Consider the following 27,982-nt stretch of genomic DNA (forward strand, 5'->3'; position numbering starts at 1 on the left):
CCCAGTGAGAGTCAGTGGTGTGTGGGTCCCGTACCCCAGTGAGAGTCAGTGTGTGTGGGACCCGTACCCCAGTGGAGAGTCAGTGTGTGTGGGACCCGTACCCCAGTGAGTCAGTGTGTGTGGAACCCATACTCCAGTGAGAGTCAGGTGTGTTGGACCCGTACCCCAGTGAGAGTCAGTGTGTGTGGGTCCCGTACCCCGAGTGAGAGTCAGTGTGTGTGGGCCCGTACCCCAGTGAGAGTCAGTGTTGTGTGGGACCCGTACCCCAGTGAGAGTCAGTGTGTGTGGGACCCGTACCCCAGTGAGAGTCAGTGTGTGTGGGACCCCTACCCTCAGTGAGAGTAGGTGTGTATGGGGATGGGATGTATCAGTTGTGGCTGTTGCTAGGGGATGGGGTGTATCTGTTTGTGGCGGTTGCTAGGGGTTGGGATGTATCTGTTTGTGGCGGTTGCTAGGGGATGGGATGTATCAGTTGTGGCGGTTGCTTAGGGGACAGGGTGTATCTGTTTGTGGCGGTTGCTAGGGGATGGGATGTATGTTTGTGGCGGTTGCTGGGGATGTGATGTATCTGTGGCTTGCTAAGGGTCCTGATGTATCTGTGGTGGTTCCTAGGGAATGTGAAATATGTTTGTGGCGGTTGCTAAGGGACGTGATGTATGTTTGTGGCCGTTGCTAGGGGATGGGATGTATCAGTTGTGGCTGTTGCTAGGGGACGAGGTGTATGTTTGTGGCTGTTGCTAGGGGATGGGATGTATCTGGCGGTTGCTAGGGGATGGGATGTAACTTAGTGGCGGTTGTTGGGGAATGGGATGTATCAGTTGTGGCTGTTGCTAGGGGAGGAGGTGTATCTGTTTGTGGCTGTTGCTAGGGGATGGGATGTATCTGTGGCAGTTGCTAGGGGATGGGATGTAACTGTTAGTGGCGGTTGTTGGGGAATGGGATGTATCTGTTTGTGGCGGTTGCTAGGGGACAGGATGTATCGGTTTGTGGTGGTTTCTAGGGGACGGGATGTATCTGTGGCGGTTGCTAGGGGACGGGATGTGTGTTTGTGGCGGTTGCTAGGGCACGGGATGTATCGGTTTGTGGCCGTTGCTATGGGATGGGATGTATCGGTTTGTGGTGGTTGCTAGGGGACGGGATGTATCTGTTTGTGGCGGTTGCTAGGGGACGGGATGTATCTGTTTGTGGCGGTTGCTAGGGGACGGGATGTATCAGTTTGTGGCGGTTGCTAGGGGACGGGATAAATCGGTTTGTGGCGGTTGCTAGGGGACGGGATGCATCGGTTTGTGGCGATTGCTGGGGACGGGATGAATCTGTGGCGGTTGCTAGAGAACGGGGTGTATGTTTCTGACGGTTGCTAGGGGACGGGATGTATCGGTTTGTGGGGGGTTGCTAGGGGACGTGATGTATCGGTTTGTGGGGGTTGCTAGGGGACGGGATGTATCGGTTTGTGGGGGTTGCTAGGGGACGTGATGTATCGGTTTGTGGGGGTTGCTAGGGGACGGGATGTATCGGTTTGTGGGGGGTTGCTAGGGAACGGGATGTATCGGTTTGTGGGGGGTTGCTAGGGGACGGGATGTATCGGTTTGTGGGGGGTTGCTAGGGGACGGGATGTATCGGTTTGTGGCGGTTGCTAGGGGATGGGATGTATCGGTTTGTGGCGGTTGCTAGGGGACGGAGCTGCCGCCATGTCTTTCTGCGGAGTGAAAGAACCGACGGTTAAATATCTGCAAACTGAAGCCGAGCCGGAGCCCCCCGCCCCGGGCCGGACCAGCCAATATTACCGCGTTAAACCCGGAGTCCCGGAGAGATTCGAGCATCCCAGCTGCTTCCAGGGATACGGGTAAAGGAGAGAAAAATCGGGACAGAGGAGACAGGGAGGAGTAGATAGTGGGAGTTTAAGAGAGAAACAGAGAGGGAGGGAGAGAGGGTGGGGGATAGGGAGTGGAAGAGTGGAGGTGAGGGAGTGAGTGGGGGAGAGAGGGAGATAGGGTGTGGGAGGGAAAGAGAGGGTGGAGGGGAGGGAGTACGAGACCGTCTGAGAGGGAGGGGAGGACAGAGTGAGTGGGGAAGGGAGAGAGGGAGGTGAGATAGGGAGTGAATGTAAGAAATGGTCATTTTTAATATTTTTTGGAATGATGTTATTGAAAACTGGGTAATAACATGGGGGTCCCTGGGGAGTGTGTCTGTATTTACAGAGGGGTCCCAGAGTGCCAGTATTTACAGGAGGGCCCGGGTAGTGTGTAAGTATTTATAATAATAATCTTTATTGTCACAAGTAGGCTGACATTAACACTGCAATGAAGTTACTGTGAAAATCCCCTAGTCGCCACATTCCAGCGCCTGTTCGGGTACACGGAGGGAAAATTCAGAATATCCAGTTCACCTAACAGCACGTCTTTCGGATGGGAGGAAACCGGAGCACCCGGAGGAAACTCACGCAGACACGGGGAGAATATGCAGACTCCGCACAGACAGTGACCCAAGCTGGAAATAGAACCTGGAGCTGTGATGCAACAGTGCTAACCACTGTGCTACAGTGCCACCCATATTTACAGGAGGGGGGCCCGGGGAGTGTGTCAGTATTACAGGGGTTTCCCCGGGAGGGGGGGGGGAGGGGGTGTCAGTATTTACAGGGGTTTCCCCGGGAGGGGGGGGAGGGGGTGTCAGTATTTACAGGGGGAGTTCCCGGGTAGTGTGTCAGTATTTACAAGGGTTTCCCCTTGGGGTTGTGTCAGTATTTACAGGGGGTGTTCCCGGGGGTGTGTCAGTATTTACAGGGGGTGTTCCCGGGGGTGTGTCAGTATTTACAGGGGGTGTTCCCGGGGAGGTGTGTCAGTATTTACAGGGGGAGTTCCGGGGAGTGTGTCAGTATTTACAGGGGGAGTTCCCGGGGATGTGTGTCAGGTATTTACAGGGGGAGTTCCCGGGAGTGTGTCAGTATTTACAGGGGAGTTCCCGGGGAGTGTGTCAGTATTTATAGGGGAGTGCGTCAGTATTTACAGGGGGAGTTCCCTGGGAGTGTGTCAGTATTTACAGGGGAGGTTCCCGGGGAGTGTGTCAGTATTTACAAGGGTTTCCACCTTGGGGTGGTCAGTATTTACCAGGGGGTGTTCCCGAGGGTGTGTCAGTATTACAGGGGTTTCCCCTTGGGTGTGTCAGTATTTACAGGGGGAGTTCCCTGGGAGTGTGTCAGTATTTACAGGGGAGTTCTGTGGAGTGTGTCAGTATTTACAGGGGGAGTTCCGGGGAGTGTGTCAGTATTTACAGGGGAGTTCCCGGGGAGTGTGTCAGTATTTACAGGGGGTGTTCCCGGGGTGTGTCCGATTTTATAGGGGGAGTTCCCGGGGGGAGTGTGTCAGTATTTACAGGGGGAGTTCCGGGGGAGTGTGTCAGTATTACAGGGGGGAGTTCCGGTGGGGGGAGAGGAGGGGGTCAGTATTTACAGGGGGAGTTCCCAGGGAGTGTGTCAGTATTACAGGGGGAGTTCCCTGGAGTGTGTCAGTATTTACAGGGGGGAGTTCCCGGGGGAGTGTGTCAGTATTTACAGGGGGAGTTCCCGGGGGAGTGTGTCAGTATTTACAGGGGGAGTTCCCTGGGGAGTGTGTCCGTATTTACAGGGGGAGTTCCGGTGGGGGGAGAGGAGGGGGTCAGTATTTACAGGGGGAGTTCCCAGGGAGTGTGTCAGTATTTACAGGGGGAGTTCCCATGGGGAGTGTGTCAGTATTTACAGGGGGAGATCAGTGGGAGTGTGTCAGTATTTACAGGGGGAGTTCCCGGGGGAGTGTGTCAGTATTTACAGGGGGAGTTCCCAGGGAGTGTGTCAGTATTTACAGGGGGAGTTCCCAGGGAGTGTGTCAGTATTTACAGGGGGAGATCGTGGGGAGTGTGTCAGTATTTACAGGGGGAGTTCCGTGGGGGGAGAGGAGGGGGTCCAGTATTTACAGGGTGAAGTTCCCAGGAGTAGTGTGTCAGTATTTACAGGGGGAGTGTCTCCTGGGGATGTGTCAGTATTTACAGGGGGAGATCCGTTAGGGAGTGTGTCAGTATTTACAGAGGGGGGAGTTTCCCAGGGGAGTGTGTCAGTATTTACAGGGGGAGGTTCCCGGGGGAGTGGTGTCAGTATTTACAGGGGTGTTCCCGGGGGGTGTCAGTATTTATAGGGGGAGTTCCCGGGGGAGATGTGTCAGTATTTACAGGGTGGAGTTGTCCCGGGGGAGTGTGTCAGTATTTACAGGGGGAGTTCCGGTGGGGGGAGAGGAGGGGGTCAGTATTTACAGGGGGAGTTCCCAGGGAGTGTGTCAGTATTTACAGGGGGAGGTTCCCTGGGAGTATGTCAGTATTTACAGGGTGAGTTCCCGGGGGAGTGTGTCCGTATTTACAGGGGGAGTTCCCGGGGGAGTGTGTCAGTATTTACAGGGGGAGTTCCCTGGGGAGTGTGTCAGTATTTACAGGGGGAGTTCCGGTGGGGGGAGAGGAGGGGGTCAGTATTTACAGGGGGAGTTCCCAGGGAGTGTGTCAGTATTTACAGGGGGAGTTCCCTGGGGAGTGTGTCAGTATTTACAGGGGGAGATCCGTGGGAGTGTGTCAGTATTTACAGGGGAGGTTCCCGGGGGAGTGTGTCAGTAGTTTACAGGGGAGTTCCCAGGGAGTGTGTCAGTATTTTACAGGTGGAGTTCCCAGGGAGTGTGCAGTATTTACAGGGGAGATCCGTGGGAGTGTGTCAGTATTTACAGGGGGAGTTCCGGTGGGGGGAGAGGGGGGGGTCAGTATTTACAGGGGGAGTTCCCAGGGAGTGTGTCAGTATTTACAGGGGGAGTTCCCTGGGAGTGTGTCAGTATTTACAGGGGGAGATCCGTGGAGTGTGTCAGTATTTACAGGGGGAGTTCCCGGGGAGTGTGTCAGGTATTTACAGGGGGAGTTCCCAGGGAGTGTGTCAGTATTTACAGGGGAGTTCCCAGGGAGTGTGTCAGTATTTACAGGGGGAGATCCGTGGGAGTGTGTCAGTATTTACAGGGGGAAGTTCCGGTGGGGGAGGGGGGGGGGGGGGGGGGTGTCAGTATTACAGGGGAGTTCCCGGGGAGTGTGTCAGTATTTACAGGGGGAGATCCGTGGGAGTGGTCAGTATTTACAGGGGGAGTTCCCGGGGAGTGTGTCAGTATTTACAGGGGGAGTTCCGGTGGGGGGGGGGGGGGGGGGGGGTGTTGTCCTAGTATTTACAGGTGGAGATCCGTGGGAGTGTGTCAGTATTTACAGGGGGTCCTGAGACTAAGGGACTTTCACTCAGAAGAAAATGTTGAAAAAGTTTGGTTCTATACCCATTGGAGTTTTGATGAGAGGTGATCTTATTGATACATTTAGTTCTGGGCTTATTGATAGGTTGGGTCTCGTCGATGGAGGATATTTCCTCTTTTGAAGAGACTAAAACCAGGGGAGACAGTTTATGAACGAGTGCATAAGAAAGAGGTGAGGAGGAATAATCGTCCCCTCTGAAGGACCATCAGTCTGTGGACTTCTCCAGCCAGCAAGCAGGAGACTTGGTCATTGAACTTATGCAAGGCTCAGTTGACAGTTTTGACAGACAAGTAAGTCCCAGGGTTATGGGAGGCACGATTGGATCTGCATGACCTTATCAAATGGGGTAGCAGGGTCAAAGACTGAATGGCCTACTCTTGCTCCAGAGGGGGTCCCCAGGAGTGTGATCTGATGTATGGAGGATCCTTGAATGAGTATCAGAGTTTCATATAAATCATAGGATGTGTGGCAGTTATAAATGGAAAAAGTACAGTTCAGGGGGTAAATGAAAAAGGGCGCCCAGGGAAGGAATGATGTATCTGCCTTAAACTGGGCACAGTGTAGATTGATCAATATTATACTGGGGTTTTGAGGACTTAAATTTTGACTGACAGTTCACAGATCAGGCTTTTGTGTCCCCTTGAGTTAGGAGATTTGTAAGAGTTTATTTGAGGATGTAACTAGGTAGGATGGATAAAAGGGAACCAGTAGATATCATATAACTGGATTTCCAAAAGGCCATTTGATAAGATGCCACCAAAAAATTAATATGTAAGATCAGGGCTCATATAGTTTGAGGTAATATATTAGAAAGGATAGAGATTGGTTAACGGACAGGGAGCAGAGAGTGGGCATAATTGGGGCTTTTTCAAGGTGGCACGTTACGGCTAGTGGGGAGCCGCAAAGATCATTGCTGGGGCCTCTGCTATTTACAATCTATATTAGTGATTTTGATCAGTGTTTTTCAAACCCAGGGTCGCCACCCACGGGTGGATCCCAGGCAGGTGCCAAGAAGTCGTGTCTTTCCTGATTGCAGGAGAAACGCCAACAGGTTGAGAATGCCGCCCGGTTCCGCCAGCAGCCGCAGCATTTTGCCAACCCACCCGCTCGCTATCCAGAATATCCAATTGGGTGCTTAGTTTCCTAACGTCACAGCCGGTGTCTAACTGTTCCGCTGACCAATAGGAGGCAGCGGGAGCGGTACCTCGGAGCTCGGGGCTGGTGAAGGACACGCAGAGTGGCCGAAGGAAGTCTGTGTGAGGGTGAGAATGACAAGTGAAGTTTGTGTGAGCGACACGAAGAGAGGCCGAATGAAGTTTGTGTGGGGGTGAGAGACAAAGTGGTTTGTGTGGGGGTGAGAGACGGAGTGGTTTGTGTTGGGGTGAGAGACAGAGTGGTTTGTGTGGGGTGAGAGACGGAGTGAGTTTGTGTGGGGGTGAGAGATGGAGTGGTTTTATGTTGGGGTGAGAGACGGAGTGGTTTGTGTGGGGGTGAGAGACGGAGTGGTTTTTGTGGGGGTGAGAGACGGAGTGGTTTGTGTTGGGTGTGAGGAGACGGAGTGAGTTTGTGTGGGGGTGAGAGACGGAGTGGTTTGTGTGGGGGTGAGAGACGGAGTGGTTTGTGTGGGGGTGAGCGACGGAGTGGTTTGTGTTGGGGTGAGAGACGGAGTGAGTTGTGTGGGGGTGAGAGACAGAGTGACGTTTGTGTGGGGGTGAGAGACGGAGTGGTTTGTGTGGGGGTGAGAGACGGAGTGGTTGTGTGGGGGGGTGAGAGACAGTGATGTTTGTGTGGGGGTGAGAGACGGAGTGAGTTTGTGTTGGGGTGAGAGACAGAGTGGTTTGTGTGGGGGTGAGAGACAGAGTGACGTTTGTGTGGGGGTGAGAGACAGAGTGACGTTTGTGTGGGGTGAGAGACGGAGTGGTTTGTGTGGGGGTGAGAGGACAGAGTGGTTTGTGTGGGGGTGAGAGACGGAGTGGTTGTGTGGGGTGAGAGACGGAGTGGTTGTGTGGGGGTGAGAGACGGAGTGGTTGTGTGGGGGTGAGAGACGGAGTGGTTGTGTGGGGGTGAGAGACGAGTGGTTGTTGTGGGGGTGGAGAGACGGAGTGGTTTGTGTGGGGGTGGGAGACGGAGTGGTTTGTGTGGGGTGAGAGACGGAGTGGTTTGTGTGGGGGTGAGAGACGGAGTGGGTTTGTGTGGGGTGAGAATGGTGGGGTCACGTTTGTGTGGGGGTGAGAGACGGAGTGGTTTTGTGTGGGGGTGAGAGACGGAGTGGTTTGTGTGGGGGTGAGAGACGGAAGTGGTTTGTTGTGGGGGTGAGAGACGGCGTGGTTGTGTGGGGGTGAGAGACGGAGTGGGTTTGTGTGGGGGTGAGGAGACGGAGGGTGGTTTTGTGTGGGGGGGTGAGAGACCGAGTGGTTTGTGTGGGGGTGAGAGACCGGAGTGGTTTGTGTGGGGGTGAGAGACGGAGTGGTTTGTGTGGGGTGACAATGGTGGGTCCACGATGCTGGCCGTCGCACCAGTTCGCTGACTCCCACAAGTCCTTCAATGTCTCCACCATCTCAGGAAGGAGGAATGGTGTGATAGCTACGGAAACAGGGATTGCAACAATTAGTTGTTCTTCAAACTGAGATCCAAAGAAGAAGGCACCAACCGCCATCACAGAAAACAAACGACGTTGTGGTTCTCCCCCGTGGGCAGAGCAAGTGGAATTTGGGACCAGCTTGTGAAATGTGTGCAAATGTTTAAAACTGCGGCAACGGGTCACTATAATGGTGTATTATAAGTTAGCAGTCTTCACAAATAAAACTCATGGGACACCATGTGCTGTTTTCAAAAAAGAAAATGCCTCCCGCATGCATTGCCTCTCAGGCCTGGGCACCCAGCGTGCAAAACTGCTGAACTCCTGACGTCAGCGCGCTATCCCAGGACCAAATTCCTTTTTACAAACGGCAGAATCTGAGTAGTGAGACTACAGGTCAGGCGCCGGCACGCACTGATGCCACGCGGTCTGTGCTTTGACTGCAAAATCTTGAGTACAGGTTCCTCCATTTGATAGCTGCCAGCAACAGGAGTGTGTGAAGAACTGAAGATGGGTCAGTTTGTAATAAGGAAGAGGGCCAGAGACACAAACAGGCCAGGATTCACAAATGAATCTGCTGGAGAGAGCTTCACAGGAGAGTCGACAGCAGGAAAAAGCGGTGCTGGTGTGAGCTCCAGGGCCTCTGATGAACAAGCCATTAATAAGAAGCTGAAATCAGAAACAAAGCAGTATAAAAAATTGGTTTCTTGAGGTATGACTTATTAATTGTGCCAATGCAAATCAGGATGCAAAGCCCATGTGTGTTATGTGCAGGGAAGTTCTGGCAAATGAAAGAGTAAACCCTCAAAACTTCAAAAGAATTTGAAGACTATAAGCATGGTGAGTTTGAGGACAAAGCCTTGATTTTTTTCAAAGGATGCAGCGAGAACTCAAATCGTCAGCTGAAGCCCTTAGCAGAAATGTAATATTGAAGCAAGTGAGATCATGAGGACCAAGCTGGCTCACCTATTGCATTAAAGGTCAGCAAAAAAGTCAGTCACAAAGGTCGGTTAGCATGGGTCCTGAAGGATTGGTAAAAATGGGTCCTGGAAAAGGTTTGCAAAACACTGATTTAGATTTTAAAAAAACTGGGAGTAAAGTATCTAAGTTTGCTGTTGACTACCAATCCACGTAGGAAGGTAAGCTGTGAGGAGGATACAAAGAGGCATGCAGGATATCGAGCGGTTTAGTGGGTTGAGTGAGTGGGCAACAAGGTGGCAGATGGAATTATAATTTAAGGAAATGGTGAAGTATTTCACTTGATCATAAGAATAGAAAAGCGGAATATTTTTGTAAATGATGAAACTTGTAAATTTTTTTTAATTTAGAGTGCCCAAATCATTTTTTCCAATTAAGGGGCATTTAGCGTGCCAATCACCTATCCTGCACATCTTTGGTTTGTGGGGGTTAAACCCACGCAAACACGGGAGAATGTACAAACTCCACACGGACAGTGACCCAGGGCCGGGATTCAAACCCGAGGTCCTCAGCGCCGTAGGGCAGAATGCTAACCCATGTGCCACCGTGGCTGCCCGAAACTTGTAACTATTGATGTTCAGAGAGACTTGGCTGTGCTTGTAAAAGGAACACAGGAAGTTAGCATATACCATCTTAGAGTGACACTTGACCGTTCTCGAACCCACAATCACCATCTCCGAAAAGAGTACCCAGAGGACCAAGACATGAGTAACACCACCCGTAAGCTCACTGGCACGAGTTGGGGTACAAAAACCACCATCTTGAGCCAGAGCTTAGCTCTTCCTCATTGTTGAGTATTCTGCACCCTTATGGGCCTGAAGCTATGCAGCAAACACACTGACACACACCTTCACTCAATAATCTGGAACTCTGAGATTGACTCCAGATCAGTGGTTACCAGTCCTCTCAAATATCACCCCTCCCTCCGTGCGATGGAACGCAGCAACCTGCAGAGAACACTAACTCGTATCAGCAGCAACTTGGACCTCCCCATCCACAGAGGCCTTCAAGACTCTCCCGCGAGTACGACTTGGCTGTACGAGACGCGCTCTGGACATGAATCGAACATCTCCCATCTCCAACTCCATTACATAGAACATAGAGAAATACAGCACAGAACAGGCCCTTCGGCCCACGATGTTTGTGCCGACCTTTTGTCCTAGGTTAATCATAGATCATAGAATTTTGGACACTAAGGGCAATTTATCATGGCCAATCCACCCAACCTGCACATCTTTGGACTGTGGGAGGAAACCGGAGTTACCCGGAGGAAACCCATGCACACACGGGGAGGATGTGCAGACTCCACACAGACAGTGACCCAGCCGGTAATCGAACCTGGGACCCTGGAGCTGTGAAGCAATTGTGCTAACCACAATGCTACCGTCCTGCCCTTAAGAACAAATTAATCTACGGCTCCATTCGACCATAATCCATGTACCTATCCAATAGCCGCTTGAAGGTCCCTAACGTTTCCGACTCAACTACTTCCACGGGCAGTGCATTCCATGCCCCCACTACTCTGGGTAAAGAACCTACCTCTGACATCCCCCCTATATCTTCCACCATTTACCTTGAATTTATGTCCCCTTGTAATGGTTTGTTCCACCCGGGGAAAAAGTCTCTGACTGTCTACTCTATCTATTCCCCTGATCACCTTATAAACCTCTATCAAGTCGCCCCTCATCCTTCTCCGTTCCCTGTTTAGCACAGGGCTAATTTTCTGGCTTTGAAAGCAGACCAAGCAGGCCAGCAGCACAGTTCGATTCCCGTAACAGCCTCCCCGAACAGGTGCCGGAATGTGGCGACTAGGGGCTTTTCACAGTAACTTCATTTGAAGCCTACTCGTGACAATAAGCGATTTTCATTTTCATTTCTTTTTTTTTAATATAATTTTTATTGGATTGTTTTACAGAAAATATAAAACATAACGACAAACCATGAAATGCAACACAATAACCCATAATAACTGTGACACCCCCAGACCGTATCGGCGCATGTATCACATCCCCCCACCCCCCCAACCCTAATGAACAACAAAAGAACTTAAAAAATATTAAAATTAATAACAAACATAGTCATTGTCGGCCCCCCCCCTTTTCCCCTCCCCTTTTCCCTCCCCTTTTCCCTCCCCGGGTTGCTGCTGCTGCTGTCCCCGTACCCTATCGTTGAGCCAGAAAGTCGAGAAAAAGGCTGCCAACCGCCTAAAGAACCCTTGTACCGACCCTCTCATGGCGATTTTGACCTTCTCTAGCTTAATGAAACCCGCCATGTCATTGATCAAGGTCTCCACGCTTGGGGGCCTCGCATCCTTCCATTGTAGCAAGATCCTTCGCCGGGCTACTAGGGACGCAAAGGCCAGCACACCGGCCTCTTTTCGCCTCTGCACTCCCGCTCCACCCCAACCCCAAAATCGCGAGTCCCCATCCTGGCTTGACCCTGGATCCCACCACCCTCGACACCGTCCTCGCAACCCCCTTCCAGAACTCCTCCAGTGCCGGGCATGCCCAGAACATATGGGCATGGTTCGCTGGACTCCCCGAGCACCTGACACACCTGTCCTCACCCCCAAGAACCTACTCATCCTCGTCCCAGTCATGTGGGGCCCGGTGCAGCACCTTGAATTGGATGAGGCTAAGCCGCGCACACGAGGAGGAAGAATTAACCCTCTCCAGGGCATCAGCCCATGTCCCGTCTTCGATCTGTTCCCCCAGTTCCCCCTCCCACTTCGTTTTCAGCTCCTCTACTGACGCCTCCTCCGCCTCCTGCATAACCTTGTAGATATCAGATATCTTCCCTCTCCGACCCAGACCCCCGAAAGCACCCTGTCGCTCACCCCCCTCGCGGGAAGCGAAGGGAATCCCTCCACCTGCCGCCTAGCAAATGCCTTTACCTGCAGATACCTGAACATGTTCCCCGGGGGGAGCCCAAATTTCTCCTCCAACTCCCCCAGGCTCGCAAACCTCCCATCAATAAACAGGTCCCTCAGCTGTCTGATGCCCGCTCTGTGCCAACCTGAAATTCCCCATCAATGTTCCCCGGGACGAACCTATGGTTCCCCCTTAACGGAGCCTCCATCGAGCCCCCCCACTTCTCCCCTATGTCGCCTCCACTGCCCCCAAATCTTGAGGGTAGCCGCCACCACCGGACTCGTGGTATACCTCGTAGGAGGGAACGGCCACGGCGCCGTTACCAGGGCCCCAGGCTTGTATCGCCACAGGACGCCCTCTCCATCCGTTTCCATGCTGCCCCCTCCCCCTCCATTACCCACTTGCGCACCATCGACACATTGGCCGCCCAATAATACCCCGAGGGATTGGGTAACGACAGCCCCCCACCATCTCTACCCCGCTCCAAGAAGACCCTCTTCACCCTCGGGGTCCCATGCGCCCAAACAAGCTCATGATGCTGCTAGTCACCCTTCTAAAAAAGGCCCTAGGGATAAAGAGGGCAAACACTGAAAAAGGAACAAGAACCTCGGGAGAACCGTCATTTTGACGGACTGCACTCTACCCGCCAACGATAGCGGCACCATGTCCCACCTTTTAAATTCCTCTTCCATCTGCTCCACCAGCCTGGTAAAATTAAGCTTATGGAGAGTCCCCCAACTCCTGGCCACCTGCCCCCCCAGGTATCTGAAACTCTTCACTGCCCTCTTAAATGGGAGTCTCCCGATTCCCTCCTCCTGATCACCCGGGTGTACTACAAATACCTCACTCTTGCCTAAATTTACTTATAGCCCGAGAAGCCCCCAAATTCCGCTAACAGCTCCATCACCCCCGGCATTCCCCCTTCTGGATCCGCCACATACACAGCAGGTCGTCCGCATACAGCGATACACGATGTTCCTCCCCACCCCGCACCAGACCCCTCCATCTCCCTGACTCCCTCAAACGCCATAGCCAAAGGTTCAATCGCCAGTGCAAAGAGCAAGGGGGACAGGGGGCAACCCCTGCCTGGTCCCACGGTAGAGCCTAAAGTACTCCGATCTCCTTCCATTGGTAACTACACTCGCCATCGGAGCCGCGTAGAGCAGCCTCACCCATTTGATGAATCCCTCCCCGAATCCGAACCGCTCCAGCACCTCCCACAGGTACCCACCACTCAACTCTATCAAATGCTTCTCTCCGCATCCAGCGCTACCACTATCTCAGCCTCCCCCTCCACTGCCGGCATCATAATAACATTTAGTAGTCTCCGCACATTCGTGTTGAGCTGCCGTCCCTTGACAAATCCTGTCTGATCCTCATGTATTACCCCTAGCACACAGTCCTCTATCCTGGTGGCCAGGATCTTCGCCAGCAACTTAGCGTCAACATTGAGGAGCGAGATAGGCCTGTATGATCCACACTGCAAGGGGTCCTTATCCCGCTTCAGGATCAGAGAGATCAGTGCCCGCGACATCGTCGGGGCAAAGCCCCCCCCTCCCATGCCTCATTGAAGGCTCGCACCAACAGGGGGCCCACCAGATCCGCATACTTTTTATAAAATTCCACCGGGAACCCGTCCGGCCCCGGCGCCTTACCTGACTGCATTTGCCCGATCCCCCTGACTAGCTCCTCCAACTCTATCGGCGCCCCCAGCCCCTCTACCAGCTCCTCATGAACCCTTGGAAGCATAGCCTGTTCATGAAGCTCTCCATCCCCCCTCTCCCCATCGGAGGTTCTGACCGGTACAGTTCCTCGTAGAAGTCCCTAAAGACCCCATTTACTTCTGTCCCCTTCTGCATTACATTCCCACCCCTATCCGTCACTCCACCAATTTCCCTAGCCGCATCCCACCTGCGGAGCTGATGCGCCAACATCCTGCTCGCCTTCTCCCCATACACACATACCGCGCCCTGCGACCTCCTCCACTGTGTCTCTGCCTTTCTGGTGGTCAACAAGTCAAATTTGGCCTGCAAACTACGCCGTTCCCCCAGCAACCCCTCCTCCGGTGCCTCCGCGTATCTCCTATCCACATCCAGGAGCTCCCCCACCAGTCTCTCCCTCTCCCTTCCTCTCCCTCCTTTCCTATGGGTCCGTATGGAGATCAGCTCCCCCCGGATCACTGCTTTCAGAGCCTCCCAGACCATCCCCACCCGGACCTCCCCCGTGTCATTGATATCAAGATACCCCTCAATACTTCCCCGGACCCTCCTACACACCTCCTCCTCCGCCAGCATCCCCACATCCAGTCGCCAGAGCGGGCGCTGGTCCCACGCCTCCCCCATCTCCAGATCAACCCAGTGCGGAGCATGGTCTGAAATTGCTATGGCCGAATACTTTGCATCCTGCACCTTCGGGATCAATCCCCTGCTCAGGATGAAGAAATCTATTCGGGAATAGACCCTATGGACATGGGAGAAAAAGGAATACTCCCGCGCTCTCGGCCTCCCAAACCTCCAGGGATCCACCCCTCCCATCTGGTCCATAAACCCCCTCAGTACTTTGGCCGCCGCCGGTCTCCTACCCGTCCTTGAACTGGACCGGTCCAGTGGGGGATCCAGCACTGTGTTAAAGTCTCCCCCCATGATCAGGCCCCCTGCCTCTAGGTCCGGAATGCGGCCCAACAAGCGCCTCATGAAGCCGGCATCATCCCAATTCGGGGCATATACATTAACCAGCACCACCTTCTCTCCCTGCAGCCTACCCTTCACCATAATATATCTGCCCTCCTTGTCCGACACCACCTCAGCCGCCTCGAACGCCACCCTCTTCCCCACCAGAATCGCCACCCCCCCGGTTCTTCGCGTCCAATCCTGTGTGAAAAACCTGCCCCACCCACCCCTTCCTCAGACGAACCTGGTCCGCCACCTTCAAGTGGGTCTCCTGGAGCATAGCACGTCCGCCTTCAGCCCCTTCAGATGAGAAATTACCCTAGTTCTCTTAACCGCCCATTCAGCCCCCCTCACGTTCCAGGTAATCAGACGGATCATGAGGGCAACCCGCCCCTCTCCCCCGCCGGCTAGCCATAGCTTATCGACTGCTCGCCCCAGGCCAGCTCGCCCCGCTCTGACCGTTCCCCATGGCGATAACGCCTCTCCTCTACCCCCCCGGCCCATGCCAGCTCCTTCCTGGCCATTCCAGCAGCAACCCGGTATCCCCCCCCACCCCCCCAGGCTAGGACCCCTCCTAGCCGCGACGCACCCTCCATGGTACTTCCGTGAGTCAGCTGACTTCTGCTGACCCGGCTGCTCCTGCCAAAACCCATCTCCTCCCAGCATGGGGTCATCCCCCTCTTGCCACACCTCCTTGGCCCCGCTTCAGCGTGGGAAAGAAAACCAGTAGAGGCCACGCCCCCACCCTCCAGCTCCGCCCCCCCTGCCCGCAGCGCGGACAACCAGAGGAAAGCCCGCGCTTTCACACTGCCACACCCCACCCTTCTGACGCAGCTCCTCAAAATCCAGTTTCACCCCAACCCCCAGCCCCGTACCGAAGAGAACATATAAAGCACATGCCCCAACGTTCCCCACTTACCCCACACCCATACCCAACAGACCAAACCCACCCGGAAACAGAGCAAAAAGAAAACCAGCATAAAAAAACACGTGTCAAAATTGAAGAACAGCAACAGCAAAAACAGCAACGGCCCATAGCGTGTCCCCAGACCCTAGTTCGAGTCCAGCTTCTCCGCCTGTACAAAGGCCACGCCTCCTCCGGGGACTCGAAGTAGTGGTGCCGGTCCTTATATGTCACCCACAGACGCGCAGGCTGCAGCATTCCAATCTGACCTGCTTGGCATGCAGCACCGCCTTCGTCCGGTTGAACCCGGCCCGCCGCTTTGCCACCTCCGCACTCCAGTCCTGGTAGATTCGCACTATCGAATTCTCCCACTTGCTGCTCCTCTCTTTCTTGGCCCAGCGCAGCACACACTCCCGGTCACTAAATCGATGGAACCGCACCAGCACCGCCCGCGGGGGTTCATTTGCCTTAGGCCTCCTGGCCAGCACTCTGTGAGCTCCCTCCAGCTCCAGGGGCAAATGGAAGGACCCCGCTCCCATCAACGAGCTCAACATCGTGGTCACGTACGACGGGAGATCCGACCCTTCCAGCCCCTCCGCCAGGCCCAGGATCCTCAAATTCTTTCGCCTCGTGCGAACGTCCAGCTCCTCCAAGCGGTCTTGCCACTTTTTGTGAAGTGCCTCGTGCAACTCCACTTTCCCCACGAGGACCACGGCCTCCTCCTCCCTCTCAGCGGCCTGCTGCTGCAATTCCCGAATAGACGCCTCCTGGGCCGCCTGGGTCCCAAGCAGCTTGTTGGTAGTCGCATTCAGGGAGTCCAGCAACTCAGCCTTCAGCTCCGCAAAACAGCGCAGAAGAGAGGCCTGCTGCTCCTGCGCCCACTTCCACCAGTCCTCGGGTGTTCCGCCGGCCGCCATTTTGTCCTGCTTCCTCCGCTTTTCTTGGGGAGCTGCTGCAGCCTTTCCTTTGCCCCACCCCGGGTGAGCACCATAAATTATGGGGAATGCGCCTCTAGACACCTTCCCCCACCGGGATTCGTTGAGACAGCGCCGTTTGAGGCCCTCAAATCGGCCCAAAAGTCCTTAAGTAGCGGGGAGCTGCGGTGCCGCACCTACAAAGCCGATTTTCTGACCGCTCCACTCCTAGTCCAGGCCATCCACCGGTGGAGAATCTGAGAAGGAGTGTTCCCACACGGGGAAAAGCCCAAACAGCACCACTGCGAGCCCTTAAAAGAGCCCCAAAGTCCGAAAATAGTGGGAGCCACTGAACGGCGGCTTAGCTCCGCATCACCACTACCGGAAGTCCGTCTCCGCTTCTTCAATGGCCTTGGTGAGATCTTTTCACAGTTCTTCCCTCTGCTGCTGGAATTCAGCTTTCATAAGACCCTCAGGTCAGCTTGAGACCTATAAGCTGGCCCTTCCCCCGCTAGCATGCTTGCTTTTGTTTGTTGCTGCTCAGACAAATCCTGCACTGTTTCTAAGGGTCTGATAACCAAGAAACATCCTATTCCTGGGGGAAAATACTCCTTGAACCTTCACCCACGCCTTTTCATCGAAATTCCAACCCGTGCTGCCCAAAAAAGAGCTCTTTTCTGCAATATTAGGCAGGAGCTGCCTGTGTGTGCACACTCACTCCATAATGCACACCCGGAAGTCTTCATTTTCATTTCATGAGAAAAGGCCTAGCACCCTCAACCTTTCCTCGTAAGACCTACTCTCCATTCCAGGCAACATCCTGGTAAATCTCCTTTGCACCTTTTCCAAAGCTTCCACATCCTTCCTAAAATGAGGTGACCAGAACTGCACACAGTACTCCAAATGTGGCCGTACCAAGGTTTTGTACAGCTGCATCATCACCTCACAGCTCTTAAATTCAATCCCTCTGCTAATGAACGCTAGCACACCATAGGCCTTCTTCACAGCTCTATCCACTTGAGTGGCAACTTTCAAAGATCTATGAACATAAACCCCAAGATCTCTCTGCTCCTCTACATCGCCAAGAACCCTACCGTTAACCCTGTATTCTGCATTCATATTTGACCTTCCAAAATGGGCAACCTCACACTTGTCAGAGTTAAACTCCATCTGCCACTTCTCAGCCCAGCTCTGCATCCTATCTATGTCTCTTTGCAGCCAACAACAGCCCTCCTCACTATCCACAACTCCACCAATCTTCGTATCATCTGCAAATTTGCTGACCCACCCTTCAACTCCCTCATCCAAGTCATTAATGAAAATCACAAACAGCAGAACTGATCCCTGCGGTACGCCACTGGTAACTGGCTTCCAGGCTGAATATTTGCCATCCACCACCACTCTCTGACTTCTATCGTTTAGCCAGTTCGTGATCCAAATGGCCAAATTTTCCACTATCCCATGCCTCCTTACTTTCTGCATAAGCCTACCATGGGGAACCTTATCAAATGCCTTACTACAATCCATGTGCACTACATCCACTGCTTTACCTTCATCCACATGCTTGGTCACCTCCTCAAAGAAGTCAATAAGACTTGTAAGGCAAGACCTACCCCTCACAAATCCGTGCTGACTATCCCTAATCAAGCAGTGTCTTTCCAGATGCTCAGAAATCCTATCCCTCAGTACCCTTTCCATTACTTTGCCTACCACCGAAGTAAGACTAACTGGCCTGTATTTCCCAGGGTTATCCCTATTCCCTTTTTTGAACAGGGGAACAACATTCACCACTCTCCAATCCCCTGGTACCACCCCTGTTGACAGTGAGGACGAAAAGATCATTGCCAATGGCTCTGCAATTTCATTTCTTGCTTCCCATAGAATCCTTGGATATATCCCGTCAGGCCAGGGAGACTTGTCTATCCTCAAGTTTTTCAAAACGCCCAACACATCTTCCTTCCTAACAAGTATCTCCTCGAGCTTACCAGTCTGTTTCACATTGTCCTCTCCAACAATGTGGCCCCTCTCGTTTGTAAATACTGAAGAAAACTACTTGTTCAAGATCTCTCCTATCTCTTCGGACTCAATACACAATCTCCCGCTACTGTCCTTGATCGGACCTACCCTCGCTCTAGTCATTCTCATATTTCTCACATATGTGTAAAAGCCCTTGGGGTTTTTCCTTGATCCTACCTGCCAAAGATTTTTCATGCCCTCTCTTAGCTCTCCTAATCCCTTTCTTCAGTTCCCTCCTGGCTATCTTGTATCCCTCCAGCGCCCTTTCTGAACCTTGTTTCCTCAGCCTTACATAAGTCTCCTTCCTCTTAACAAGACATTCAACCTCTCTTGTCAACCATGGTTCCCTCACTCGACCATCTCTTCCCTGCCTGACAGGGACATTCATATCAAAGACATGCAGTACCTGTTCCTTGAACAAGTTCCACATTTCAATTGTGTCCTTCCCTGACAGCCTATGTTCCCAACTTATGCACTTCAATTCTTGTCTGACAGCATTGTATTTACCCTTCCACCAATTGTAAACCTTGCCCTGTTGCACGCACCTATCCCTCTCCATTACTAAAGTGAAAGTCACAGAATTGTGGTCACTACCTCCAAAATGCCCCCCCCACTAACAAATCTATCACTTGCCCTGGTTCATTACCAAGTACCAAATCCAATATGGCCTCCCCTCTGGTCGGGCAATCTACATACCTGTACTGTGTTAGAAAAGCTTCGTGGACACACTGCACAAACACCACCCCATCCAAACTATTTGATCTAAAGAGTTTCCACTCAATATTTGGGAAGTTGAAGTCACCCATGACTACTACCCTGTGATTTCTGCACCTTTCCAAAATCTGTTTCCCAATCTGTTCCTCCACATCTCTGCTGCTATTGGGGGGGCCTATAGAAAAGTCCCAACAAGGTGACTGCTCCTTTCCTATTTCTGACTTCAACCCATACTACCTCAGTAGGCAGATCCTCCTCGAACTGCCTTTCTGCAGCTGTTATACTATCTTTAATTAACAATGCCACCCCCCCCTCCCCCCTTTTACCATCATCCCTAATCTTGTTGAAACATCTATAACCAGGGACCTCCAACAACCATTTCTGCCCCTCTTCTATCCAAGTTTCCGTGATGGCCACCACATCGTAGTCCCAAGTACCGATCCATGCCTTAAGTTCACCCACCTTATTCCTGATGCTTCTTGCATTGAAGTATACACACTTCAACCCATTTCCTTGCCTACAAGTACTCTCCTTTGTCAGTGTTACCTTCCCCACTGCGTCACTACACGCTTTGGCATCCTGAATATCGGCGTCCTTAGTTGCTGGACTACAAATCCGGTTCCCATTCCCCTGCCAAATTAGTTTAAACCCTCCCGAAGATTACTAGAAAACCTCCCTCCCAGGATATTGGTGCCCCTCTGGTTCAGATGCAACCCGTCCTGCTTGTACAGGTCCCACCTTCCCCAGAATGCGCTCCAATTATCCAAATACCTGAAGCTCTCCCTCCTACACCATTCCTGCAGCCACGTGTTCAACTGCACTCTCTCCCTATTCCTAGCCTCGCTATCACCTGGCACCGGCAACAAACCAGAGATGACCACTCTGTCTGTCCTGGCCTTTAACTTCCAGCCTAACTCCCTAAACTTGTTTATTATCTCCACACCCCTTTTCCTACCTACGTCGTTGGTACCAATGTGCACCACGACTTCTGGCTGCTCACCCTCCCTCTTCAGGATCCTGAAGACACAATCCGAGACATCCCTTTACACTGATGAAACCTTTGGGCAGGAAAGCCTCTCCAAAATAAATGCATTGTCTCCGACCCAATATCTCAAACAGGCTTCAATCTCCCCTGGATCATGCGAACAACCTTCAACAGATTACAGACTGGACGTGCCCGATGTGGCCACCTGATGTACAAGTGGCCCCTCAAAACCTCGCCCAGCCGTGACTGTGGAAACCCTCATCAAACCATGGAGCATGAACATCATCTAATTGCCCCAAACTCAAGTTTGACGTGACATCCTAGAGTTACGCTTGCTCTCCTCCAGCAGGGCCTTGGACTGATTCAGGAACCTGAGATTAAAACTGTGATGGCAGCTTCTGTCCCAAAGACCACGTGAAAGAGAGTGAGAGATAGTATTTGACTGGGCCAATAGAATGACCCAGTTACTCTCTCTGGTGGAGGGGACATCCAGAACAAGGGGGCAGAACCTTCAAATTGGAGCCAGGCGGCACAGGGGTGATGTCAGGAGGCACTTTCTCCCACAGCAGGGAGTGGAGACCTGGAACCCCTCCCAAACACCGGGATCAGGGTCAACTGGAATGTTCAAAACACGGATTGAAGGATTTTTGTCGGGAAAGAGTATTCAAGGTTATGGAACCAGGGTGGGCGGATAAGGTCAAGGTACAGAACAGCTTTGATGGGCTGAATGGCCTCCCCCATTCGGGCGTTCAGAGGTGGACTTTCAATGAGACACACAGCGCTGGAATGGGGAGCTGGGGGAGCATACTGAGTGACGGCTGTTGTGTGGGAACACCATGGGATCAATTATGGGCAGCACGGTAGCATAGTGGTTAGCACAATTGCTTAACAGCTCCAGGGTCCCAGGTTCGATTCCCAGCTTGGGTCACTGTCTGTGAGGAGTCTGCACGTTCTCCCCATGTGTGCGTGGGTTTCCTCCGGGTGCTCCGGTTTCCTCCCACAGTCCAAAGATGTGCAGTTTAGGTGGATTGGCTGTGATAAATTGTCCTTAGTGTCCAAAATTGCCCTTAGTGTTGGGTGGGGTTACTGGGTTTACATAGATACATAGAACATACAGTGCAGAAGGAGGCCATTCAGCCCATCGTGCCTGCACCGACCCACTTAAGCCCTCACTTCCACCCTATCCCCATAACCCCTCCTAACCTTTTTGGACACTATGGGCAATTTATCACGGCCAATCCACCTAACCTGCACGTCTTTGGACTGGGAGGAAACCGGAGCACCCGGAGGAAACCCACCCAGACACGGGGAGAACGTGCAGACTCCGCACAGAGAGTGACCCAGCGGGGAATCGAACCTGGGACCCTGGCGCTGTGAATCCACAGTGTTAGCCACTGTGCTACCCAAATGTTATGGGGATTGGGTGGATGTGTGGGCTTGGGTAGGGTGCTCTTTCTAAGAGCCGGTGCAGACCGATGGGCCGGATGGCCTCGTTCTGCACTGCAAATTCTATGATGATTCTATGAGAGCCTTGATAGTTCTCAATGAGCCTCTCATTAGGCAATGCAGAACAGCATCAGGCTCTGATTGGTGGATTCCCCTTTAGAGCGGGAAAACAGTTTGCCAGACGTTGAGAGGTGATGGACACTTGAAGCAGTTCAGGATCTCCTGGATTGTTGTGAAGTTTCTGAGCTTTCCTGGGTAAAGGTGAAAAGCGGCTGCCTGGTTTCTGGCCTTTGGAACGGCGAGAGCAGCCTGAGGAAAAAGTGAGCTCACCGACCCGACATCGGGGTGCGAGCCTGCACAGTGGCCATTGAGGGGAGCAGCAGGGCGGCTCTCAACCTCCAGGCTAGGGTGGGGAACCAAACAAAGAACAGAGTCCACCAGGCCAGGCAGCCTGGAGCTGTCGAGAGCCGAGGCCTGACCACTTGAGTGAGAGCCAAGAGGTGAGCAGAGCAGCAGTTAGGAGATGTGAAGGCCAAGCAGGCTCCGATGTCGTCTCGGAGAAGCGGCCAGCGAGAGTTGGGCGATAGGACCAGAGCCAGAGCTGAGAGAGAGGGCTGGCCAGCAACCAACATCTTGTTTTTGCGTGTTGAATTTACCGCCTTTTTGAGGTAATTTCTCTCCGATCGATGCCAGTGTCTTTAATCAGACCCGGCTTTCCTGGACCATCCATCGGCATCACAGCTTTCCCAAATATTATTGCAATCCCTACGGTAGGATTCTGGCACTGAACCCCAGCGCATCCTCACACCAACTCTTTTCACAATTTCCAAAGATTACCAATTCTCTCATGAGCTTTGTTTTCTTCGTCGTTGCTTTTGAACAGCTTAGGCAATCGGCTGCTTCTGCTTAAGGCGGCTTCACTCGACAGAAGATTCTGTAGATTCATATTCGTTGAAATCAAGACATAATAGTCAATATGAAGCGACACCATGAATCTGACAGTCAAAAACGCAGGATATTGAAGGTGAGGCAGGAGGGCCAAGCTCGACAAAATGGCAGTTTGTGCAGTGCTGAAACTGAACTTTCATCCTCAACAACAACATCCACAATAAGTTTTGGTGACTTGTCTGATGTCTTCCACCTGCTGATTTCCAGAGAAGTGGGTCTGAAATGGGACTGGAACGATAAGATCCTGCTCAAGCTCCTTGTCCTGCAGCTGAAGTGAGGGAAGAAACCCACCCTGAAGACATTGCCTGTTGGGTCTGATTGAATATTTCATAATAAATAGACCCGAGAACATGGGTAAAATGTTAGGGTTCGAGGCTGAAAGTAGTTTGGATTCTTCATTGTCCCAGTTTCTGAGGATAATGTGATGGAAAAGAGAAACTGGTTAATTTTCCTCTATGGCAGTCACTGTTTGGAATGTTTGGAAATGATTCCCTGACCCTGGTAAAGGGAAGCCATCATTTATTGATGGGGACTCTAACCGGAGAAACATTGGAAGAGATATTGCTGATGATGAAACTTCCAAAAGTAACATTTTAAAAAAAAATTTAGAGCACCCAATTATTTTATTTTAATGTGTTTTGTTTTTCCAATTAAGGAGCAATTTAGTGTGGCCAATCCACCTAACCTGCACATCTTTGTGTTGTGGGGGTGAAACCCACGCAGACACGGGGAGAATGCGCAAACTCCACACGGACAGTGACCCAGGGCTGGGATCGAACCTGGGATCTTGGCGCCGTGAGACAGTAGTGCTAACCACTGCACCACCGTGCTGCCCTTGATGTCCAAATCTAAATTTGAAAGGGTTTCCAAAATTGTTGTCTTCCGGTACTCAGAAGTGTGGGATTGTAACTGGACAAAATATTCAGGTCTACAAGCAAGACTGAACAATGCAAGCCCCTGTGCGTTATTCATCCCAGTTCCTCTTTGAACCTAATCTGCAAAACTTGTATGCCTCCTTTTCGGTTTCCACACATCAGTGCCATATGCTGCAGTCATACTTGGAGCAGGCACAGGGAAAACATTTGACAGTCAAAAGAATTTGTGACACCAGATGGTTCTCTTGTGCAGACGCTGTTCTGGCTTTGAGACTGAACTTTATCGATATAAAGGAATGCTTATCAGGCAGAGCCACATCAAAATCAGAGAAACCAAGTTTGAAAGCTGAAGCAAAATCCTTAGCAGAGAAGTTTGAAAAGTATGAAATTGCAGTCTTTACTGTTTTGTGGAAGTTTACAGTGGGCGGCATGGTGGCACAGTTGTTAGCACTGCTGCCTCACAGCACCAATGACCCAGTTTGATTCTGGCCTTGGGTGACTGTGTGTGGAGTTAGCACATTCTCCCTATGACTGCATGGGTTTCCTTCGGGTGCTCCTATTTCGTCTATGTGCAGGTTAGGTTGTTTGGTACTTAGCATCCAGAATTGCGGGAATAGGGCAGGGGAGTGGGCCTAGTTAGAGTGCTGTATTAGAGGGTTGGTGCAGGCTTGATGGGCCAAATGGCCTCCTTCTGTACTGTGGGGAGTCTATGTATTCTTATACATAAAGAATTAATGCTGTCAGAAAATCACTGCAAAATGTGATGCAACTTTATTGAATGTTTCACAATTGTTAGCCTCAGTTCGAGATTTTGTCCTGGAAGTTTGAAATGACCATTCCTCAGTGGAAGCAGAGGCACTAACATTTAGCAAAGAATACAGGTCCCTCGATTGATGAGAAGTGTACAAGACACCAGATGCTATTTTTTGATGAAACTAGAGTTAATTAAATCACTTTAAAAGGGAAAAAGATCATCGTTGAGACTGTCAATATTAATTGCGATGCGATAATGGTGCAATTGCAGAGTAGAAATGAATCTCTAAAGACTGTTGAATTATTTTGGGTGCTTTTCGACAAAAGTTTGTATGAGAATGCAAAGAGCCGCTGCAATAAGAGATTAATTGTATTCTACCAAGAGGACATAGACACAAATCTTTTGAATATGAAGTGAAACAATTCATTCATTGATAATGATGAAGTCAAGGTAGATGTCCTTGCCTTTGCATCGTTACTTTCCCAGAGGAAAACCACTGGGGTGTTTCTCTCTGCTGGGGTGGAAGTCTTCTACTCCACCCAGTGCCTTGGTATGGTTTGGTGACCTAACGGAATTCCTGTACCTGGAGAAAGTCATGTACACCGTTAGGGGGTCTGTTGTGGCTGCTACAGGGGATGGCAGCCGTTCATTACCTAATTAAAGGAATTAGTCACCCGTCATTTGCTGGGGGAGGGGGGTGGGGAGAGGTTTTGTTTCTTTTCGGTTTTGTTCCTTCTCTTGGTGTATGGGGGTGGATAAGGTTGGCTGGAAGTTTTTATGTTGGTTTTGTGTATCATCTGCTGCAGAAATGTTTTTTTTTGTTGCAAAAATTATTGTAAGATAAAAAATCTCGAATAAAAATATTTAAAAAAAAGATAATGATGAGCTTCGAGATCACCAGCTGATTTGTGCAGACTTGTACCTGATGGTTTGCAGGTAATCTTTTTAAATGTGGAAACCATTCTGAAAATATTTTTGACCATGCCTGACACAAATGCTTCCAGTGTCTTTATGAAAAGGGTGAAAAATTATCTGCAAAGTGTGAAGAGTCAGGACCATTTGACACGTTCAGCAATACTGACAATTCAAAATGCATCCTTACAAGATTTTACCTACGATGATGCGTTTGCTGGTTTTATGAAAAGGTGCAGAAGAAAAACCATCTAAATTGCCGTGGATCGTGAACTGATGAAACAAGAAAACCTTAACAGTCTGTCCCTCTAGCATGCTCCCCAGTCTAAATTCTGTTCTTCAAGAGAGAACATATGCCGTAATTGGTAAATTGCAATCCAAGCCTGTTGCCAACATGATTGTAGAGATGGTCAACATTGTGATCTCTGTGTCTTGGGGCGAGAAAACATGAACTGGCTGCTGAGCCACGGAATGGAGATATCAGCCGCTGATGATCGCGACACAGCACAGGCCAGAATGAGCCACAAATTGTCCAGTGCAGGGGCAATGAAGTGGAAAGCCCCATCCCAAGTCTAATATCAGTGGCTATGCTTGCAACTGTCTGACAGGATTCTGTTCTTCAATTGTCCAGCAGAGTGAGAAGAGACTTTCTGAAGGCCAGTAAAGAACGATGGTGGCCATTCTGGCCTGCAGTGGCCTGTGCTCAGCATCAGCTGATTTCTCCATCCCGTTCCTCAGCAGCCAATTTATGGCTGCTCGCCTCAAGACACAGAGATCACAAAGATGACCATCTCTGCCGTCATGTTGGCAACAGGTAGGCTTGGATTTCAATTGAACAATTACACTGCAGTCTTATTATTGCCTTAAGTGAAGAGCACTACAGCAGTCTATCTGTCAAGCCAAGATTTTGGGTTTCTGGGCCTTGCATTGTGTGAGCTGAGGGTGGACGGGGTGAGGAGGGCATTGACACCATCGGGGGTGATGGCTTGACATCATTTGGGGTAGGCCGTAACCTCACCAGGGGGCGGGACAATGCGTGACGTGGGGCCCCCACAAAGATGGAGCGAGCTCGGCCCCCAAAACTGTATGTCCGCCTCTTCCTGTGTTCTTCACCCAGATTGGAACCGGCTGCAGTGTGGGTAGAAACTCAAGAGCCCCAGCAATGTGCTCTGAGAGCGGGTGGAGTGGCTTTCTATAGACTGGCGAGTAAGATGGGCTAAATTTTAAAAATTCATTAATGGGATATGGGCTTAGCTGGCTAGGCCAGCATTTGTTGCCCATCCCTAATTGCCCTTAAGGTGGTGGTGAGCTGCCTTCCTAGGTACACCCACTGTGCTGTTAGGGAGGGAATTACTTACCTCAGCGGCAGCCCCAGTTATAGTATCGATATAAGTGTACACAAAAATGTTTGACGTGCAGCATCACAGGCTTGTTTTTCTTTGGCAATTCCAGATCCAGGACAACCAATCCACTGTATCGAACAACGAATCAGACATACGGCAGTCAACAACCAACTGTCCATGAAATGCCGGTAAGGTCACTTCCTGAAATCAGCTAGTTTAATCCCCAGTGAGAGTCAGTGTGTGTGGGGCCCGTACCCCAGTGAGAGTCAGTGTGTGTGGGACCCGTACCCCAGTGAGAGTCAGTGTGTGTGGGACCCGTACCCCAGTGAGAGTCAGTGTGTGGGACCCCAGTGAGAGTCAGTGTGTGTGGGACCCGTACCCCAGTGAGAGTCAGTGTGTGTGGGGCCCGTACCCCAGTGAGAGTCAGTGTGTGTGGGACCCGTACCCCAGTGAGAGTCAGTGTGTGTGGGACCCGTACCCCAGTGAGAGTCAGTGTGTGTGGGACCCGTACCCCAGTGAGAGTCAGTGTGTGTGGGACCCGTACCCCAGTGAGAGTCAGTGTGTGTGGGACCCGTACCCCAGTGAGAGTCAGTGTGTGTGGGACCCGTACCCCAGTGAGTGTCAGTGTGTGTGGGACCCCTACTCCAGTGAGAGTCAGTGTGTGTGGGACCCCCACCCCAGTGAGAGTCAGTGTGTGTGGGACCCATACCCCAGTGAGAGTCAGTGTGTGGGGGACCCGTACCCCAGTGAGAGTCAGTGTGTGTGGGGCCCGTACCCCAGTGAGAGTCAGTGTGTGTGGGACCCGTACCCCAGTGAGAGTCAGTGTGTGTGGGACCCGTACCCCAGTGAGTGTCAGTGTGTGTGGGACCCGTACCCCAGTGAGAGTCAGTGTGTGTGGGACCCGTACCCCAGTGAGAGTCAGTGTGTGTGGGACCCGTACCCCAGTGAGAGTCAGTGTGTGTGGAACCAGTACCATCGGCAGCGGAGCCTCATTGCAGGGTTCTTGTCGGAGTTGGATGGTGGGGGAGGGGGGTCTGGGTTGAGGGTGGTGGTACTGTGTATTTCTGATCACAGTGGGTCAGGTGATATGTAACCTCTTACCCATAATCATTATTGCTGACATCTTGTCGTTTCAGACCAGCTTCTTTTCTGTATCTCAGAAGCTGTCCGAACATTTAAGTAAATGTGGGATGTACAAGGACAATGGCCTTAACGTGGGCATTGAGAAGTCTCTGGTCACCGGACCGGAAAACCTCATCACATTCCAGGATCGTTTGAATTTCCACCGTTCCTACCATGAAGCTGGTCCTTCCTACACGGACTAGTCAGGGAGAGGGTCCCTGCTCCATACTCTTGTCGGTACACAAGATTATCAAAAACCCTTGAACCTGTCTTATTTTAATGCATTAAAAATAGTTACTCAAATAAGTATTGGAAGAAATTAATCTATTTTTTAAATATATTGATATTTGTTCAATAATTTGGGTGCTGTGGAGCAGATAGCACTTTGGAGTCACCCCTGGGACCAATCCACAAAATACCATCCCAGAATTCAGACAGTCCCAGTGCACAGATAGGATCTGAACTCTCATCTCCTGGATTTCCCAGTCCACGTGCCTGAGTGGAAGCTCCTGTACAAGTGTCAGTGAGCAGTCTTGGCATCAAGCCAACCTTGAATTTCCTCTTAGCACTGACTCCAAGATAAAAATTGACCAATTCCTTTTCCTGCTCAAATGAAGACACATCTCATGTTGCAGAACAGGCTCACTGAGGCTCAGCTA

At 51.5% G+C, this 27,982-nt stretch overlaps 1 protein-coding gene across 1 annotated transcript; it reads left to right on the forward strand.

Annotated features, from left to right (window-relative positions):
• The first annotated feature begins 1,621 nt into the window (after positions 1-1,621).
• Positions 1,622-27,629, forward strand: LOC119955961 (UPF0691 protein C9orf116 homolog). Its single transcript, XM_038782641.1, has 3 exons — positions 1,622-1,843; positions 26,311-26,389; positions 27,338-27,629. Exons 1-3 carry the CDS (start codon positions 1,641-1,643, stop codon positions 27,524-27,526), a joined length of 471 nt encoding a protein of 156 aa, XP_038638569.1. The 5' UTR covers positions 1,622-1,640; the 3' UTR covers positions 27,527-27,629.
• Positions 27,630-27,982: the final 353 nt, after the last annotated feature.

This window comes from Scyliorhinus canicula, chromosome 21 (assembly GCF_902713615.1).
Source record: "Scyliorhinus canicula chromosome 21, sScyCan1.1, whole genome shotgun sequence".
Lineage (NCBI taxonomy): Eukaryota > Metazoa > Chordata > Chondrichthyes > Carcharhiniformes > Scyliorhinidae > Scyliorhinus > Scyliorhinus canicula.

Excerpts from the sequence above, each read along its gene's own strand:
- LOC119955961 (XM_038782641.1), top strand. The coding sequence starts at position 1,641 with ATGGGATGTATCGGTTTGTGGCGGTTGCTAGGGGACGGAGCTGCCGCC. Across the intron at positions 1,844-26,310 it reads AGCTGCTTCCAGGGATACGG|ATCCAGGACAACCAATCCAC; the intron begins GTAAAGGAGAGA and ends TGGCAATTCCAG. Across the intron at positions 26,390-27,337 it reads CAACTGTCCATGAAATGCCG|ACCAGCTTCTTTTCTGTATC; the intron begins GTAAGGTCACTT and ends TTGTCGTTTCAG.